The sequence below is a fragment of the Macrotis lagotis genome, chromosome X, assembly GCF_037893015.1.
Source record: "Macrotis lagotis isolate mMagLag1 chromosome X, bilby.v1.9.chrom.fasta, whole genome shotgun sequence".
NCBI lineage: Eukaryota > Metazoa > Chordata > Mammalia > Peramelemorphia > Peramelidae > Macrotis > Macrotis lagotis.
In genome coordinates this window covers 204,621,862-204,643,223 of record NC_133666.1, presented here as the reverse complement: position 1 = coordinate 204,643,223, position 21,362 = coordinate 204,621,862, and the positions used below count along the sequence as shown (strand labels likewise).

General features: G+C 33.9%; 1 protein-coding gene across 4 annotated transcripts in view; it reads left to right on the top strand.

Moving 5' to 3' along the window:
• Positions 1 to 17,864, top strand: part of TMEM232 (transmembrane protein 232) — a 196,505-nt gene extending 178,641 nt beyond the window's left edge. For all 4 annotated transcript variants that reach the window (XM_074202033.1, XM_074202034.1, XM_074202035.1 and 1 more), the window contains 2 exons: positions 9,577 to 9,664; positions 17,483 to 17,864. In XM_074202033.1, coding sequence (XP_074058134.1) covers positions 9,577 to 9,664; positions 17,483 to 17,716 — 322 coding nt within the window. In that variant the 3' untranslated portion in view covers positions 17,717 to 17,864. The remainder of the gene's footprint in view (positions 1 to 9,576; positions 9,665 to 17,482) is intronic.
• The last annotated feature ends 3,498 nt before the right edge of the window (positions 17,865 to 21,362 follow it).

Sequence of the window (21,362 nt, the reverse complement as noted above, 5' to 3'; positions counted from 1 at the left end):
ATTCAATTTGGATCAATGTATACCATGGAAACAATGTAAAGACTGGCAAATTGACTACTGTGGGAGAGGGGGGAGAGGCAAGTAAGATTAGGAGAAAAATTGTAAAACTCAACATAAATAAAATCTTTTTAATTCAAAAAAAAAAAGGAATGCTAGCATAGGGGTAGCTAGGTGGCACAGTGGATAGAGCACTGGGCCTGGAGTCAGAGGAGCTGAGTTCAAATCACGGCTTAGACACTTAATAATTACCTAACTTTGTGACCTTGGGCAAGTCACTTAACCCCATTGCCTTGACAAAAACAAAAAAACAAGAACAAAAAAATGCTCTTAAAAAAAAGGAATGCTAGCATATAATGGAAGATTGTGGATTTGCAATCAAGATCAGGATTGGAATCCTGATTCTGCTATATGGAATTTAAACTCAATATTACTTCATTGGCTTCAGTTTCTTAATCTTTAGAAATGATATATTTGGATTAGGTGATTTAAATATTCCCAACCAGCACTGAATCCTCTCTCTATATATATAAATATATATATATATATATATATATATATATATATATGTATATGCTTATTTGTGAAGCAGTCTAAATTTTATCTCTCATTTCATTACTTATAATTCTGTACTATGTACAATTATCTAATTACACAAAATATAGTCTCAACTAATATATATATATATATATATATATATTTAATTAATGAATGAAAGAACATTTTCAAAATCTGGAACTATGATCCAAATTCTTTCTAGTTTAACTTAATGGGAGGATTTTTAAGATTCTATGAGAAACACAGAAATAAGATCTTAAAATATGACCAGCTCACTACGTTAGCTTTGACAGATTTAATGCTCTTGCTCCCGACCAAAATCATTGAATATAAAATGAAAGGAAAAATATCCATATGGGAGAAAAATTTGATTTAATTTTTCTATTTAAGTTCTTCTTTGAAAAAATATCCTTCTACTTGTATTATGGACAAAGATCAAGTCGTTTGGTGTGTATATATATATATATATATATATATATATATATATATATATATATATATATATATATATATGTGTGTGTGTGTGTGTGTGTGTGTGTACATACTTATATTTAATTAAATTTAGATATCCTGTAGCTTGAGAGGTAAGTCATAAATTATGCTTAATGTTGCTATTTTCAGCACTCCCTATCTTTGAAACTACCATGCATTTTCACTCTTTTCAGGTGATTCTTCCTGTTTTTTAACCTATCTATACTTTTTTGCACTACTTCCTTTTTTCCCCACATTCCAATAAAATGACAATGTAGATGAAAATATTCTTCTAGTGAGTCACCAATGAATGGGGGGAAAACATTGGATTGTGAGGAGATCCAAAATTCTGTCCTGGCTTTGTCATTAGCTCCCTAAATGATCTTAAGTCACTTTTTAGCTTTTGTTCCCTCATCTATAAAATGATCTATATGTTTTTTTCTAGCTCCAAGATTCTATGAATTAATAGCTGTAATTTACTTTCTTTCCTTTTTTGGCACAGAAAACTCATTTGCTCATTATATGAATCTCTTTTATATCTCATCAAAAAATGCTCTCTGGATAAATTTGATTAGTTAACCTTGCTCCTTCAGGCAGTAGAAATTAGTTAATTCACAAAATTCCTGATTGCTCCAACTTAGTTTATACTCACACTATTTTTTTAAGAAAGATGATTTATTTATTTCATATATTATGCTCCCCTATCTTATGCTCCCCCAAATTCTTCATGTGGCTTGGGCCCCCAAGGGTGAACAACAAGACTCTTTTAGGTCTGCTAAAACTATAGTTCATGAGTCCCCTGTGATTACTCACTGCTAACAGTTAATTAGTATATACTATTAGCTCAGAAAAAACCACTGAGTTGACCTTGTAAGACAAAAGTAACAAAACTTCATTCAGCATCAGTGGGAAAAGAGGGATCCCATAATAAAGCATATCATAGAGAGGTATATACATAGGGACATAGGGAAGCCACATGACTCTTGCTCTGCAGGGTCCTTCTATTTTTTGCTTCCTTGTAATTTAGTTATGCTGCTCCCCTTTTTCACACTGTATCTTCTGGATTGGGCTCAGTTGGACTTCATGGACCCAAAACTCAATTTACCAAAGTAATCATCTTAACTCATAGAATCTGAAAGATCCTGGCCTTACACCTTTACCAACTTGCTTTTGTGATGATGTTTGCTCTTCTTTCTCAAAGAGAACCATAATATCAGGAGGTGATTTGCAAGTACATGAAGTGAATTTGAGGGGGGAGGGGTGGGCTGTGTTAGATCACCAGCCTCACTTTCTCCTCTAGAACCATCTAGGGCCAGTGACCAGATATGAATCAAGATGACTGGAGATGGTCCTGGATTGGAGGCGATCAGGGTTAAGTGATTTGCCAAAGGTCACATAGCTAGCAAGTATCAAGTGTCTGAAACTGTCCTCTAACCATTGCATCACCTAGCTTGTTTTTGAATAGCTTTTCTAAAAGATTCCATGGTTCATGTAGAGAGGAGAAAAAAGAAATCTCTCTTCCAAGAATCAAGAAACATTTTCTTCTAAAGGGCTATGTTCTTCTTCAATAAGTAGCTTTCTTAATAACTCACAAAGTTCATGGTCTTTAGAGCTGTCTTTTGCCTTAACTGAAATTGGTCTTGATATTTTTAAAGACCTCCAGAGAAACAGCATCAAGCATGGTATAATGGATAGAATAGTGGACATTGAGACAGGAAGATAGGGATATGGTTCCTGCCTCTGACTTTAGTTGTATGATTCTAGAAAAGTCACTGAAAGTCAATAGGCCACAATTTCTTCATTTTCAAAATGAAGGACTTAGATTTCATAAACTCTGACTCCCTTCAGGTACTAACTTAGGATTCTAGAAAAATCTCACATCTCATAAGTTGGTAGCAAAATGCTTTACTTTTCAGTTAAGATCTTAACACATTGTTGTCACTGTTACCTTCTGTAATTTCATCAACTGGGCTAAAAGATAAGATAGGGGTGGAAATCAATTGATGCAGGAGTTGATCAACTCCTTTCATTATCTTCCTATTAGGAAATATATAAATAACAACCTGGGCATTGCTAACTACAAAATTTCAGGTTCATTTTTCTTCTTCACATATATGAAGTTCGTGTTATCTGTTCCAAAAGAAAAGTTGAGTTTCTGTTTTCCCCCTTGAAACCTTCCCTTTTGGAGAGTTGAGGTTAATAACCCAAATAAGGGAAAAGAAAATTATTGTTACTATTAAAGTAATGCTTTCATTTCATGAAACAGAAAACAAAAATACTTCAGAAGTTCTATATTCATAATTCAAACATGTCATGCAAGACAGAATCTGATCTTACACCTTTTCATTGATATGTAAGATGTATGTATGTGGATGTGTGTATGTGTTGTGAGTAGGAGGTGAATTAATTATCCCAGAAACCAAAGGCATTAATAGAGATTAGTCCCTATATGATTTGTATATTTATTTTAAATATTATCTGTGGTACCATTAAGGATAAAGTATTTTCCCTGTTAATCTCTTTTAATCAAATCCATTTTTGTTTTAACTGAAATCATGATTGCCACTCTTGCTTTTGAGAATTCATATTAATATAAATATAATAGATTTTGCTAAAATGACTTATTTTAATTGTGTACATCTTTATATTTCAAATATGTTTTTGAAAAGAATATATAAACCAATCTCAAAATTAAAATTAAAGACTTCAAATGCTATAGCATATAAGTTCAAAATGGAAAAAATTGACTAAATTACAAAAGTCATAGAGAGCAACATAATAGAAAGAGACATTAATATACTTCTCTCAGTTTTGAATAAATCCTACAAAGATAGAAATATAGAATTTAATAAATTACTGGAAAGCTAGAAATCTTTTCACATCACGGTTCTACTAAAATACATACATATACATATATATATATATTTTTTTTTTGCATATATATACATCTCAGCACCACTAGAAAAAAATTGTCATATGCTGAGACCCAGAGCTATTGAAAATAAATATAAAAAGATACTATAATTATGCATATTTTATTAGAATAATTATATGTATAATTATAATAATAAAAACACATTATTTATAGATCATAACACAATAATAAACAGATCTGGAAGCTCAAAGAAAAAAAATGAACCCAATGGGAAACTTAGCAATGCAATCCTAATTAATAAATAGGTCAAAGAACAGATTTTATTAATAATAATTATATGAAAGAAAATGACAGTGATGAAATAGCATGTCAAAATTTCTGACACATACTAAAGTAGGCCTTAGGGTTTACTTTATTTCCCTAAGAACATACATTAACAAAATAGGGAAGGATAGAGTTAAAGAACTGAATATTCACTTATAGAATTAAAAATCCAAAATAAACATGAGAAGGTATTTAAAAATAGAGAAATAAATAATAAATCAAAAAGACTATAAACATGACAAAACTGAAGTTCTTTATAAAAACTAACAATTGAAAATTATTTAGCTTATCTGATTAATTAGGAAGAAAGAAAATAAAATAGAAATAAACAAAGTGAAATCACATCAAAATCAGAATAAAAAAAGAATTATCAGAACTTGCTACTCATATGCTATCAAAATTGAGAACACAAAAGAAATGGATACTTCCAAAAAATATAAAATACTCAGATATCTGAAGACGAAATAGAGCTCTACAAGAATTCAATCTCAGAAAAAAAGTAGATTTAGCTATAATAAAACTATGGGGAAAAGCATAGTAAAATAGAATCCAGAATGGTAACAAGAATTCTAATCTGGCCTTAGATTAAGTTACTTAAGTAAAAGACTTAATTTTGACTTTAGTTTTTTCATCTGTAGAATGAGGATAAACTCCTATCTTCCATGATAGTTATAAAACTAAAATGACATTTCTACTAATTGTTCTTGAAAATTTTGAAAGTAATATACTTTGAATCCATCAGGATCATCATGATATCTCCTCAGTTGATCAGTAACCTACAGCAAGTAGGCCAGATAAACATATATGATGCAAGCACAATAAACTGATTTATAAAGTCTCAGGATAAACTCTTAGAAAGTGGAATTCTAGGATCTAGTTAACTCTAATGGCCTGTTGTGCAAAACAATCTGGAAATGTAACTGTGTAGTTCTGTGAGAATAAAAGAGGAGTAATGTGACTATAATCGCAGGGTATAACCATTATATCCTTTGCTATTCAAGGAGAATTTTGTTTTAGTAGATAAATTTTGAAAATGAGTTTTTCTAATTCATATTTTATTTTGAAGGTTAATTTTAAAGATGTACAATTGTAAATTAAAAAGGAATTATGAAATTAAGAAAATGTTTGCTATCTTAAATATGAAGTTCATCACAAAAGATGATGAAACTATTAGATGTGCTTAAAAGTTGCAGCTTTTTGTTTTTCTAAATACCTCTCATATTATGTCTCTAGAAGAGAGGTAATATATATTATGTTGTATATTATATGTTCTGATGTGTTTTTTTAAGAATAAAAACATTGATTCAGTCCAGTCATCTAATAACAAAGTATTAGCCAGGGGACATGTGAACCTACAAATAATAAAATTGATGTCAGGCAATAAGACTTGAGTTTCTTTTCTCCATGTAAGATATGTGGAACATAAATAAAAATAAATGAAATGTTATACAGATAAAAATTAGTGATGATTCAGTGGCTTATTACTGCTTGAAATTTTTCTGCCTGGAATTTTTTTGAATAAATCTATACCATATCCTACTTACCTGTCCTACTACAAAAAGAATGTAGTGGCAGACTGGGTTGAATTCTAGAGTTTATTTCAAACACTTATTAGCTATGTGATACTGGGTAAGTAACTTAAACTCAATTTCTTCATTTTTAAAATGACAATAATAGTACATATTTTCCAGAGTTGATGTGAGTATAAGATGAGATAGTTATGTAATGCCATTTCCAAATAATAAAATGATATATAAATACTAGAAATTGGTATTAAAGAAATTCTCGACTTTTCCTTGTGTTTTTGCATTGTGTTACTTTTCATTTTGCAGTATGTTACTTATCCGTTATTCAACACTTTGAAGCAATATGTATGTATGCATACATGCATGCATGTATATATGTATGTGTGTATTTCTTATTAAATGAAATCTTTTCAATTATAAAATAATCAAAAAACAACACTAATCCCTTATAATTAAAAACAACTAGCAATCATGACTATTTATGACTTAAAAGTTATTGTTAAGCTTTCAGATTTAATAACATTACAAAAAGACAACTAAAGAGGAAAAAATCTACAGAAAAAGCATTGATAATCATAAATCTTAAATGAGGGAAACTTTAAAGAGATAAATAAATTGTTAAATAAGGAAAAATGCCAATTTAATAATAGCAACAAGAAAAATATAACTAATTTTATAATAGAAGCCAGATTTTGTTAAGGGGTAAACCTAACAAACAAAAAATACCCTGGAGAAATAAAGTTTAAAAAAAAAATCAAATAAATTTGGGAAAAACTAATATAAAGTCAGCAAGTAAAGAGAAATTTAGAAAATGCAAATTCAATTCATTCCTAGGAAATTAGAGAGTGAAACAAACATTTTTAATTTATAAAATTAAAGAACCCTTAGAATCATTACCTATAAGCAATCGCACCACCCTTTTATTAAAATGTTTTATGCTTGAAAAATTCCAAAAATATTATTTTATACATAATTGACAATAGAAAACTTCCTAATTTTCCTAGTTACTGACTAATCTGACATCAGACTACTTTTCAGAGGCACGTCTTATGAAGGGAAGAGAGAAATGGCAAAATATCAATATACTTTTTTTCTTTATTTGTTCATGGGAAGTGGACTGCTATGTTCTTTCCCTATCCATCCAGGATCCATCTCTGATCTCGATCATTCATAAAACGGTTGAATTAAAGCTTGGAGGCTGGCAGGAGTGGGAGGAGGTGAAGGGGCAGGTGGGGGGGCATTCTGGCATTCTCTGACTTTTTTTCACTCCCACCTTAAAGACTTGGAAAAATTCTTTTTTTTTTTTTAGATTTTTGCAAGGCAAATGGGGCTAAAGTAGCTTGCCCAAGGCCACACAGCTAGGTAATTATTAAGTGTCTGAGATCAGATTTGAACCCAGGTACTCCTGAATCCAGGGGTGGTGCTTTATCCACTGCGCCACCTAGCCGCCCCGGGAAAATTCTTTAAAGCTTAGATTAGATTTCCTGTAAGGCCTCCCCAAAAAGGAGAGTATAAAAATATTCAGCGTATACTACAAATCTTTCATTAATTTTTCTTTATAAAAATGCACAAATGGACATTGATAAATGAAGTAAAACAGTATGCAGTAAATTATAACTGCTATCTTCAGGTGATTGAAACCTAAGCTTCAGAACATGTAGAAATTTGTGGAACTACTGCATAGGGATTTTGCATTTCAATTCATCTTTTTATTGTCCAAATAATTTCATCCAAGTCAATAGGTGGTACTGTGGTTAGAGTATTGTCCTAAAGTCAGGAAGGCCCCAGGTCAAATCAAGCTTTAGACACTTCTTATCTCTATGACCCCAGTCAAGCAACAACCTCTGTGTTTTCCAGTTTGCTCAGCAGTGGCACAGTGGATAGAGCACCAGCCCTGGAGTCAGGAAGACCTAAATTCGAAACTGGCCTAAATTCGAAACTGGCCTCAGACACGTAATAATTACCTAGATGTGTGACTTTGGACAAGTCATTCTTAACCCCATTGCCTTAAATAAATTTTAAAAAATTGGAGCAACAATGAAAATATTAAAGCAGGCAACAAAAGGAACTGGGATAGAATACCAGTATGTGTGGGGCTCCACTAGATCTGAAGGACAAAGGACTGTCATAATACAAATGACAGTAAAAAGTGAATTCTCTAATAAAAGAAACCATGTAATCAAAGAGGAAAGAGTTAAAATGTGAACAAAAGAAAGATATAAAGTATGAGACTACCAGATATCTCAGGAAGAAAAAAAATCATACCATGAAAGTTGGCAAAGATGATAAAAAATGGAAATAGTGTTAGAGAAATGGGAAGTTGGGACAAAAAGTACATTATTAATGGAACTCTCAATCATAAAACCATTTTGGAAAATCATTAGCAGTCATATAATTAAGTTGACTGAAATACCTATATTCTGTGATTCAGAGTTTTAACTATCAGATTTATATTCCCCAAAAGACATTCAGAAGAAAACAAGTGCCCATATTCACCAAAATATTTATAGCAACATTTTTGTGGTAATAATGGGTTAAAAACAAAACACATTATTATCATCATTTAAGGACTGACTAAGAAAAGAAATATTTCCATGATCTAAAGCAGAGGGATATAAGCAGAACCAAGAAAATATTATATATATTGACTTCAATAATATAAATGAAAAGCATAATCCAAAGTCATTCAAAAGTGAATGCTATGAAATTTCAGAGAGCTAGTAGGGCTCCAAAGAACAGATTTGAGAAGACATACCAATTCCACTCCTTTACACAGCTGAGAGGTTCATGTGTGTAGTACACTGCATATATTTCAAACTATTTAATATATTGATTGATTTTGTTGATTTTTTTCTTCCTCTATTTTTTCTTTAAAAATATTTTTGTAGAATGGTTTTCTTAGAGTAGATTATGGAAGGAATACTGAGAGAAATTCTGAGACTATAAAACTTTATAAAATCTAGAAATAAAAGAAATGAGTCCAAAGACACTTAAAATCTCTGATTATTTAAAATAAGTCAGAAATTTCTATTTATGTTTTCTTAATGCATAGATATGAGAGCTTTGGAGGAAACATACATCATCTTCAACAACAACAAAAAAATCCACTTTGTAAAAATTTTTTTCAATGATAAGGGCTTCATAAAATAAATAGCTAATATCTATGGCAAAATTTATAATTTGGGCAAGGTTCATAACAGTAGCATAAATAAATCTGTTTCAAATAATTTTGATATTTAAAAAACTCTTGACACCTTGTCTGAACTGATTAGAATATTAATTTTTTTTAATTTTTTAATGTAGCTAACAAAGATCTCATATTAGAGAACCATCACAGCTGTTTTTTGGTTTATTTGTAGTTGATATTATTGCAATTGCTTTTTTCCCCTCTGAATTCTTCATAGAATTTACTTACAAATTCACATGTTCCCTTTTTTCATTGTTAGCTCATTGATGTCTCATTCAACTTCCCCTCTTCTGAGATTGTGTTATATAGTATAATATTTTTCTGTAAATCTAGGTAATTTGTATATTTTGCTAGATATTTAAGAGCTTTCCTTTTGATTGTCCTTTAATTCAATTAAAATTTAAAACCCAGATATATCAGAATTAATCATGAAAAATAAGGACAAAAAATTTTTTTAAAGCTACTGGATTGTGCAACACATCTGTAGTCTAGTGAAGTGTACTATAATCACTAAGTTCTTCATGTTGGTTATATGCAATAAAAGTATTAAGATGTTATTACATGCAATAAAAGTATTAAGAAATATATTGGTGGTAATCCATATGCTAATTCATGAGCTTTGTGTTTTATGTCTGAAGGAAAAACTTCCCAGAAGAAATAGTCCAAACCTATCCAGATATCCTTACCCGTACAGATGTGGTATTGAGAACTATTGTTGAAAAGCAGGTAATATTCACTTTCATAAATTGTTATATATATTTTTATAAAGTACCTTCAATGAGAACTTTAGTTTTGAGACATAAAATTTTATATGCAGTCACATAAAGACAACATTGGTGTTTATAAAATCTGTCAATGTCATTTCTAAGTTTAATTGTTTTGCTGTACCACTGATAAGTTTTATTTATTTTTTACAAGGTAATGGGGTCAAGTGATTGCCCAAGGTCACACAGCTAGGTAATTATTATGTGTCTGAGGCCAGGTTTGAACTCTGGTCCTTCTGACTCCAAGGATGGTGCTCTATCCACTTTGCTACCTAGCCATCCCCACCACTGATCATTTTAACATGTATGGAATAATGGAAGTTTACCTTTTTGTATTTATAAAAGATTATTCTAACCTAGCTCTTGAATAAGCACTGATTTGTGATGAGAATCTAATTTTGGGAATATTTTTGATTTCCTCTGATAATATTCCTATCCAATAAATACCAATTCTTTTTTTAAAAATTATTTATTTTTGAATTTTATAATTTTCCCCTAATCTTGCTTACCTCTGCCCTCCCCACTGAAGGCAGTCTAATAGGCTTTACATTGTTTCCATGTTATACATTGATCTAAATTGAATGTATTGAGAGAGAAATCATATCCTTAAGAAAAAAAAGTAAAATATAAGAGATAGCAAAATTATATAAAAAGATAACCTCCAAATTGTCCCTGATTGTTGCACTGATGGAATGAGCAAGTCCATTAAGATTGATCATCAACCCATGTGGCTGTTATGATGTACAATGTTCTGATTCTGCTCATCTCGTTCAATATCAGTTCAGTTTATTCAATGAATACTATTTCTTAACAATTATCTAGTTACCTGGTGACCCATCTTTTGCCCTTGACATATGGGAAAGGTTGTTAATTTTCATTACTTGGAAAATGCAAATTGTCTAGGGAAGCAAAAAGTCTTAAGTTTTAGGTCAGTGCATCTGTCTATTCTGCTTTATGTTTATGAATTTCCCTGAAATTTAGTTCAGATTCTGAAGGAGTTGGAGCAGAGGAAGAAGGGGGAAATTATTGATTAGCTTTCTTTTTTAGCATGATAAAGGGACTGGGGACTATAATGGGAAGGTTTTTATTATAATACTTGGAAATCAAGGCTTCCAACAGGCTAGCTATGTCCCCAGTTAATATTGCTTTATTTTATTAATTGTATTCATTACTCTAAAAAAAGGAAGAAATTATTGCATGTGCTGATAAAAACCAAAGTAATGTTTATGCACATCAAAGATGTATCTATACTTAAATCTTTAGAGCTGTTGCCCTAGTAACCTAGTAGCCTACTGTAAGATTGGGCATTAGATTTTAGTGACCCAAATAACCAACTTGAAAAATTAGTATGAGTCCCATAAGGGTAGCAACTTTGGTCAGAAAGTATTTATTAAGACTCAAGTTCTGGGCATTTTGCTAAACCCTGGAGAAAAAAGAAAAGCAAAAACAAGACAAAAATAAGGAGCTCAATCTACTTAGGACACAACTTGCAAAACAACTTTTTGCAAAAAAAAAAAAAAAAAAAAGATGTATACAGGAAAAGGTTGAGGTAGCCTTAGAGGCAAGATATAAAAATTCTGGAAATTTCTCATAGAAGGTAAGACCTGAAGAAGTATAGGGAAGTCAAAAGTTTGAGATGGGAAGGGAGAGTTTCAAGTTTATGGGAAAGTCAATGAAAATGATTAGATCAGGCAATGGAGTGTCTTATTCAAAGAAGAACAAAGAAGCCAGTATCACGGAATTGCTGAATATATGAAGGGAAGTAAAATATAAGAAGACATTATAAATAGAGAGTGGTTAGGATATAAAGGTCTTTAAAACTCAAATAGTTTGCTTTCTATCTGATCCTGGAGGTATTAGGAACCCACTGGAGATTATTAAGGAACAGATTGGAATGGTCATATTTTGGCTTTTGACAGTAGAGTGGATTAAGGAAAGATTAAGTTAGAGACATTAACCAGCAAAATATTGCAAAAACCCAGACTTGAGATGATGAGGGAATGGCAATTTAAGAAGAAAGAAGAGAGTTTAGAAGGTTGCTAAGGATGAAAATCAGGTTATATCTGATTATATATGAAGGATGAGAGAGAAAATACACATTCTAGCATAGCACATAGACAGTAAGACTGGATAATTGCAGGTACATTAATACTCTCAATTTTAATAGGAAGTAAAGAGGGGAGGTAGGATTTGGGGAAAAATAATGTTCAATAATGGCCATGCTGAGTTTAAGGTATCTTTAAGAAATTTATAATTGAGATGTCTAATAGGCAGAGATGCAAGAATGTAGATCAGGGAAGAGTTTAGGACTAAACAAGTAAACCTAGAAGTCATCTTCAGAAAGATGAAAATTCATAATAACTGATGAAATCACTAAAGAAAATAATACAAAGGGAAGAGAGAGGAAAGTTAAAGACAAGCCCACAATTAGTAAGCATAACTTAGGTGAAGAACCAGTAAAGGAGATAGTGAAAGAGTGGTTAGGGAGTCCTTTAGTTCATTTAGTCAATAAACATTCATGACAAACCAGATACATGCCAACCACTGAGCCAAGCATTGGGAATATAAAGAAAAGTAAAGATATTCCATCAAGACCTCACAATTAATGGAAGAAACAACTCTGTAGAAATGAGTCCCCTCCCCATGTCCTCAAGAATTCACAGTTTAATGGGGGAGGCAATTTGCAAAGGCCTCTATCAAAACAAGCCCTTTACAAGGAAAATTTGAAAATGATCAATAGAGACATGAAACTCGAATTAAAAGAGATGGGGAAAGGTAAGATTTCAGCTGGGACTTGAAGGAAACCAGGAAAGCCAGGAGGGCAAACATGAGAGAAAGCAATCCAGGTATAGAAGCAGACAGTAAAAATACCCAGAATATGGAGAGAAGCCATCTGTTCAAGAAACATCAAGGTTGCTAATGTCACTGGATTTTAAAATATTTAAAAAAATTAAGGGATTTGAATGTCATATAGAAGATTTTATATCACATTTTGGAGACCATAAAGAACCACTGGAATTTATTGAATGGGGTTACATGATCAGACATACTAATTTCAGGAAAATTAATTTGAAGTGAAGAATGAATTGAAGTGGGAGATATTTATGATAAATATATCAACTAAATTATAGATATCAACTATAGTCATGAGGTAATGAGGTAATGAGGTTCCGCACTAGAGTGTTAGTAGGAGAGGAGTAGTATTTGCAGTATATTATGAATATATGGTTATATTATGAGGATAAATTTTGTCACCAGATTGGAGGCAGAATAAAGGGAGGAGAGGGAAGAAAGAGGGAAATGTCAAGGACAGCATCTATGTTGAGAGCCTGGGTGACCGAAGGAATGTTTGTATTTTCCATAGTAAAAAATTGGGTCAAGGGGAGGTTTGGGAGAGAAAGATGAGTTCAATTTTGGACCCATTGAGTTTAAAATGTCTCCTGGACATCCAGTTTAAGATGTCTGAAAAACATTTGGAGATATGAAATTCAAGGTCAGCAAAGAGATTAGGTCTTGGTAAGATTTGAGAATTAGCAAATAGAAAATGATCACTGAATGAATGAGAGTTGATGAGATTCCCAAGTGAAATAATACAGAGGAAGCAAAGAAGTGGGCCAAAGACAGAGTCCTGTGAGACACTCATAATTAACAGGCATGAATGATTTGAATGATGATTTAGCAAAGGATATTTAAAAAGGAGTGTCAAGATATAGCAACAAAGAGAATCTAAATGATATGAGATGAGGAGGAAGGAGAAGAGGAAGCTACTGGCAAATGACTAATATTTTCAGTAAAATATAAGGCAAAGTTCTCAGTAGAGAGAGGCTGAGAGAATTTATGGAAGTTTTGAAGAGAGATGGAAAGGTATGGAAAAAGTTCTGTAGCAAATGGTATAGTGAATTAAGGAAACCCCAAAACAGTGACTTTGAGAATCCAGTTGTGTTGTTGCTGTTTTTTTTTAATTTTCTCTATCTTTGTTCAACTTGATCACTATTTCCCCAATAATTACAATTGTCCAAAAAATGGAATTGTCAGCCATTCAAAGTTAAACATAAACTAAATGACCATATAACTATAAAAGGGATTCATATATTGATTGGTTATGAGAGGTTATACCCCCTCTCTATTATTATAGTTAAAATTCTTCAGAGACAGCTTACATGAACTCTAATATATAATATCCAATTCATTTGATCTCTACACTTGTGCAATAAGTAACAAACTTGTCAAAGATAAAAATTTGCTAAACTAATTTTTTGCTGAGAATCAGTTACTGAGGCAACTTTAGAATGCAGAGGGTATAAGAGGCAGGGATGAGCAAGACAAAATCAGAAGAAATATCTTTGGACCACTTAGAAACCAATGGTTTCCAAAAAATCTACCACTTTTTTCTTTCTTCTTAGGTACATGCACATATGACAAGGTAATACCAAATGTTGAGAATCTATTTTATAAATAATAAAGGCAGTATTTCTTTTTCTTTTAAAGTTCTCTTTGGAACCTAAATCATTAATTTCATCTTTACGCCTCTTTATAAGATCCACAGGGAGGGAATTTGAAACAATTTATTCTGAAGAACTGTTTTAAAAATTATATACCACAACATACATGCTTTTTACTTATTTTCAAAGACTAGGGATCTCCAGGCAGGAAATTAAAAGCTACTGATGGACTTTGATGCTTACCCACACAGTTCAGTAAGCCAATTTTTATCACTATTCATGTTCTTTGTGGTTCTCTAAATATTGTCAGGGAGTATTGGCAGCATCCTCTTCCCCAAGTCAGGACCTTTTGCTCTTTCTCTTGCCACCTTTCTATATAATAGGATCCTGAAATTGGAAGACACCTTAAAGATTATTTTGTCCTGCCCATAACTGATTAGAAATTCCCTCTACAATATCTCTGATAAGTAGCTAAAAACCTTCACTTGACTTCCAATGCTATGGAGCTCAATATCTCCTGAGGTAACCATTCCACTTTTATTTGGGTCTAATTGTTAGAAAATATTTCTTTCTAGTGTGGCTGAAATCTTCCTCTGCAATTTCAATTATTGGGTCAAGAAAAAGAAGTCTAATTGTCTCCCACTAGTCTTCCAGTCAGATAATTGAAACTATATATGTTTCTTTAGTTTTCTTTTCCTAGGTCAAGCATTTTTATCTTATTCAAACAATTCATGTGTCTCATAATTTTCAATTCCATAATCATTTTGATTGACATGTATCAGTTTATTAATATTTTCTTTAAATGTGACCTGAACTAAATGCAAAATTCTAGGGAAGAATTTAGCATATTTATTACTAGTATCATTTCTCCCATTCTAGACAAAATGATAAATTATTGCAACCTAATATTAAATTGAGAGACATCTTGATATAATGGATTGTGGACCTGTCTTGATGTTAAGAAGATTTGAGTTCTAGCATTAACCTTCTGGTTATGTGACCATGGTCAAGCCACTTAACCAAATCATTGCCCAATCAATTCCCTAAAGTCATAAGATGACCTACATTAGGAGAGGGAAAACCACTTTAAGAGCTCCTGACATGTGATTCAGATACAGAACAAAATAACAGCAGTGATGGTCCTTCCTACTTCCTTCAGCTCATTAATATTATGTTCCATCTTCAACCTACTGATCATATTGAAACATTCTGTCACAAATTCTGAGCAAGAAAGTTATCTTTCCAATGTTATACCCAGAGCTTCCTTTCTGAAGTTTCATGCCTTAGGATTTTCAAATCTTAGGGATCTCTCTCACCCTATCCAGAGGTCTTAAAAAGTGTCTGTCCTCTTATCTTTCCATTTCTAGTTAAACCCCTCAAGCAAATTCTCTAAGTAAAATGTTTTGACTAGTTAAATTCTTGATGGAATAGTAATCTCTTCTACTTTAGATTATGTGAACTATACCCTAAATGTTCCAGCATATTGGGTCCTTCACTGCTTGTCCCAAACAAATTTTTTTCTCTCCTCCTTAAAATTTATTTCCTAATTCCTCTGCATAGCTTTTCATTTTGATTGAGTTGAGTTGTTGGCTATATTCAGTGGTCAATAAAAAAAGCATAAATATTTCCTAGTACTTAGCTAGATACTAATTCACTTCATTGCCTCTGGATCATAACTTCTTGGACTTATTTAGTTTCATACCCCTGACAGAAGAGTAGCTGTGAGCTGGGGAAAGATTTATGTCAGTGTTATAGTATGATTGCATACTAATAAAAGAACTCCGAAATTGCAGATTGTTACTATAATTACAAAAAATATCCATGGATATGATGAAATGGAAATACATTTATATTACCTTAATTCAGGACCATTTAATTACCCTAAATATGATGGCTATCTCTCACTGCAATGTATCATAGAGCTACTTTCAGCTAATATTTGAATGGAGGATGACCAAAAGCCAGTATCATAATCAACTCCTCAGGATTTTACCAGGAAAAAATTCATGCAGTCTTTCTAATCCCTAACACACAGTTTTAGTTATTCCTCTTTGCAGCCTAGGATTCAGAGATGAAAACAGCTTTGTTACAAATAAAGAAAATGCACTTCCCTCTTTTGCAGAGTTGAAAACTTATTGTAGAATGTTGTGTTTAGGCATATAACAGTAGAATAATGCACCTTTTGTAAGATATGGGTTTTATGTGTTGGTTTTGTGAAACTTTTTATCCTCTTCTTCATTCTTTGTTACGAGGGTTGGTTGCTGACTGGGAGTGGATATATTTAGATATGAAAGTGGTATAAAAATGGAATATGTCCCCCAAAATCTATTTTAAACAAATTTGACCCCTTGAAAATATTGAGGATCAAATGTAGATTCTGCACAATAGAATCTGCTGCTGTCAAATACTTATTTGACATCTTGTTCCCAAAGGATTTTTCAGAAGCCAGGTAGCTACTTTCAATAAAAAGTAGGTTAACCAACTCAAGTGATCCCAAGTGGCTGTTTTTACAGAATTGTTGAGAAATAAGTATAGGTTTGCTCTGCTCTACAATTTTCTCTTCAACATTACATATGAATGTAATTCTAGATGCTACTTTGTCACTTGGATTTGTGTTTTCAACATTCTTTATTAGTTCTACCAGGTTCTCCCTTAGGCAAGTATTGTCATTGAAAAAAAAAGAATCACTAGCTAAGGCAAGGGATTCAGAAATATAAAATTGCCACTCTTTTCCAAGCTCATCTTTTTCTATTGAATGATTTGCATTCTTGGCAAAAAGTAAGAAAGAATTCTTTCTCTAAGGATTCACATGCTTTCCTAACCAAATTTAAAGTTTCTTTAATTTTTATCCTACAATGCTATGTACAATTACTGAAGAAAATAATGGAAAGCTTTCAGAAGCTAAAATTGACTAGAATAGTTTTTTTTAATACTATTTTTATTGAATATAACTCAAGGGCAACTAGGTGGCTGAGTGGATAGAGTATCTAGACTGGAGTTATTAGATCAGGAGTTCAAATCCAGCCTCTAACATTTACTAGCTATGTAACACTGGGCAAGTCACTTAACTCTAAGTGCCTCAAAATAAAAAAAAAATGCACTCATTTTCACTTCACACATTCCCATTTACTGTTAAAAACTGTCGAAAAGTATCTCTGTCTCAAAAGTACCAGGCTCTATTATTAGAACCTATGCTCTGGAAATGGCAGGCAAAGGGGTGGGGTTCTGGTCTATCACTGTCAAATCTCTGAGAAATTCTCAGAGATTAATTCATGTAATGTGAAAGGTCTTGCATTTTTATCAATCTCTTAAATAAAAAAAATTTCTGTGTATAACAGTGGGAGAAGGAGCAGCAGATTAGACTTTATGAAGAAGAAATGCAACGAAATGAAGAAATGAAACGAAAAAGAAAAGAGGAGTTAGAGTGCTATCAAGCAATGATGAAAAGAAGGGAAGAAAAAATACACAAGAAAACCAAACCATATGAATTGCCTGGATGGAATTCACCTGCAGACTCTGAATTTTTGATTTGTGGTAGTTCATCAGATGATCTAAGAAGGGAAAATTTATAACATAGGAAACTTTTGCTACTATTGACTTGGGGACTTAAAATTAATTGTTGTTAGTGTTGCAACCTAGACTTCTTCAAAACAATATCTCAGTCCCTGTTATCATGTTGCATGTACTTGGTTATTTACATGTTTTCTCCAATAAAATGTGGGTTTTTGGATCATATAGACTGTGTGTTTTTAATCTTTCTTATTTCCCCAGTGTTAATACAGTCCCTACAACATAGTAAGTATACAATAATACTTCCCAATTGACTGGCAGACTAAGTTTAAGGGAACAAACTACAAAGAGTCAGGATTGGGGTAAAAGAAATGGTTTGGGGGGCAGAGTCAAGATGGCCGAGTAAAGGCAGGGACCTCCTTAGACATCTCCCACAAACCACTCCATATACCTTTAGATAATGATTCTAAGCAAATTCTAGAGTGACAGAACCCACAAAAGGGACTTGGTGAAACAATTTTCCAGTCCAAGACAACTGGGAAGATCCATAGAAAGAGTCTGTTACTCTGGGTTAGAAAGGTTAGAAAGTGCAGCCCAGACCATGCTGGAATGAACTACTACAATCATCCAGCAGCAGACCTTAGGACTCCTGGGTCAGTGGCAGCAGTGGTAGGTTTCAGACCTCTCAGCCCAGGAATTGCCAAGGACAACTTGAAAGGTCAGCAGGAAAACTCTGCCACCCCAGAGTGAGAGGGAGCGCCCAGTACAGTACAGACCTCAGTACCTGACCGCAGAGGACCAGAAACAGGTCTTGGGAGCCACCTAGCAGCTGCTTCCAGAGCACTCAGTCCATGGATAGCAAGGAAATCAGGGAAGATTGCAGGAGTCCCTTTGTTATCTCTGAGGCAGTACTCTCTTGCTTTGCTCATACTTAGATCCAGGTAATAGTCTGGGGCTCCATTCTGTAGAAAAGGAGCGGAAACAAAACAAAGCTTAGTGCCTTAATGGAGTAGGAACCCTCCTCAAAGTTCTAAGGTAGCAGTCACCACAAACCAGAGCACAGGGCCAAAAGAGCAGTTATAACATCTCATAAGACCTTGGAGGAATTGAGAACTTGCAAGTTCTGGGAATATCTCTGAAAATTGCTGCCAAAAAAACCCTCAAAAGCTTGGGACAGTGTCTGCCACCCTAGATACAGAGAGCCACCTTAGCAAAGAAAATAAATTAAAATCAAGTCATAGGCTGGGGAAATGAGAAAACAACAGAAGAAAAAACTACAACTGAATTATTTTGGTCTTATGGAGGATCAAAATACATGCTTCATAAGATAACAAAGTCAAAGCTTCTGCATCCAAGAAAAATATGAATTGGTCTTGGGCCAAGGAAGAGCTCAAAAAAGATTATGAAAATCAAGAAAGAGAGGCAAAGGAAAAAATGGGAAGAGAAATGAAAGAGATGCAGGAAAATCATGAAAACTTCATTAGCAGCTAGGTGAAGGAGATAAGAATACTGAAGGGGGGAAAAAACAACCAGTTTGGGTCAATGAGGAGAGGGTTCAAAAGGTAAGTGAGGAGAAGAATGCCTTAAAAAGCATGATTGGCCAAATGGAAAAGGAGATACAAAAGCTCTCTGAAGAAAATGTCCTAAAACATGGAATGGAACTAAGGGAAGCTGATGACTTTTTAAGAAATTAAGAAACAATAAAACAAAGCCAAAATGAATGGGGGGGGGGGGGGGCGGAGCCACGAAGGCAACAGAAGAGATGGAGTCTTAGGAGCTCTCTGATAAAACTTGAAACTAAGGACTCTAACTAAAATTTTGAGAGACAGAATCCACGAAGGGACCGAGTGAGGCAGTTCTCCTACTCAAGGTAACCTGGAAAAGAGCAGAAAGGCTCTGATCCCTGGGTCAGAGGGGCGGCCCACCAGAGCAAAAGAACTTCAGCCTCCTGGAGGCATCCCCAGGGCGCTGGGGAGTCACCTGAGCTGCACCCCGGGGAGCACTGGGCACAAAGTGGGGGAACAGCAGGGGACCTCTGCCAGAGCAAGCATGTAGAGCCCAGCCCTCAGGGCACACAGCAAGCAGCCTGGTCTTTCCTCAGTCCTGATCCAGAAACAGAAGCAGGCGGAGCCCATAAGCAGAAGCCTCCAGGGCATGAGCCCATTGAGCTGAGGGAGTGGAGTGAAGAGAGACTGCAGAGCTCTGTCTTCTGCCGCTGGAAGAGGACTCTGGGGCTCTGACCACATTCAGATCCTGATCCCAGTCTAGGCCCCCCATAGAACAGCAGGCTCCCCCCACCACAGCCCCGTGGCAGAGGGAGGCACATATGGTCATTCACAGACCATGAGGGAGGACAGAGCCTCATACACTGAGACCCTTGTGGGAGTGTCCCAAAAGCTCAGGAAGCACCAGAAAACCAGGCTCAGGCTGGGAAAATGAGCAAGCAGAGAAATAAGAGGAAGACCATTGAGAAATATTTTGCATATGTGCACAAGAAGGATCAAAATACTCAGTCTGAAGATGAGGAAGCACAAGCTCCTGCATATAAAGACTCCAAGAAAAACAGAAATTGGGCTCAGGCTATGACAGAGCTCAAAAAAGACTTTGAAAATCAAATGAGGGAGTTGGAAGGAAAAACTGGGGAAAGAAAGGAGAGAGATGCAGGAAAAACATGAAAATGAAGTCAGCAGCTTAGTCAAGGAAATCCAAAAAAATGCTGAAGAAAATAGCATGCTAAAAACCAGCTTAGGTCAAATGGATCAAACAGTTCAAAAAGTTATTGAGGAGAAGAATGCCTTAAAAAGCAAAATTGGCCAGATGGAAAAAGAGATAAGAAAACTCTCTGAGGAGAACAAATCCTTCAGACAAAGAATAGAATTCAGGGAGATTGATGAATTTAACAGAAATCAGGAATCAATGCTTCAAAACCAAAAAAATGAAAAATTAGAAGAAAATGTGAAATATCTCATTGAAAAAACAACTGATATGGAAAACAGCCTTAGGAAAGATAATTTAAAAATTATTGGAATACCTGAAAGTCATGATCAGGAAAAGAGCCTTGACATCATTTTCAAAGAACTACTACAGGAAAATTGTCCTGATATTCTAGAAGCAGAGGGCAAAATAGAAATGGAGAGAATCTACCGATCCCCCCGAGAAAGAGATCCCAAAAAACCAACCCCTAGGAATATTATAGCCAAGTTCCAGAACGCCCAAGTCAAAGAGAAAATATTACAAGCAGCCAGAAGTATACAATTCAAATATTGTGGAGCTGCAGTCAGGATCACATAGGACTTAGCAGCAACTGCATTGTAGGGCTTGGAATATAATATACCAGAAGGCAAAAGAGCTTAGAATGCAGCCAAGAATGAACTACCCAGCAAGGCTGAAAGTCCTGTTCAAGGGAAAAAGATGGACTTTCAATGAACCAGGGGAATTTCAAATGTTCCCCTTGGAATGGCCAGAGATGAACAGAAGGTTTGATCTTCAGATACAAGACTCAGGTGAAGCATGGAGATTGGAGAAGAGGGGGGAAAATATGAGGGACTTAATGATGATGAACTGCATGTATTCCTGTATAGAAAAATGACACTGATAATACTCATATGAACCTTCTCAGTTAATAGAGCAGGTAGAGGGAGCTTTTATAGTTGAAGCACAGGATAAAGCTGAATTCGAAGATAAAATGTGGTGTAAAAATGGAGTCAA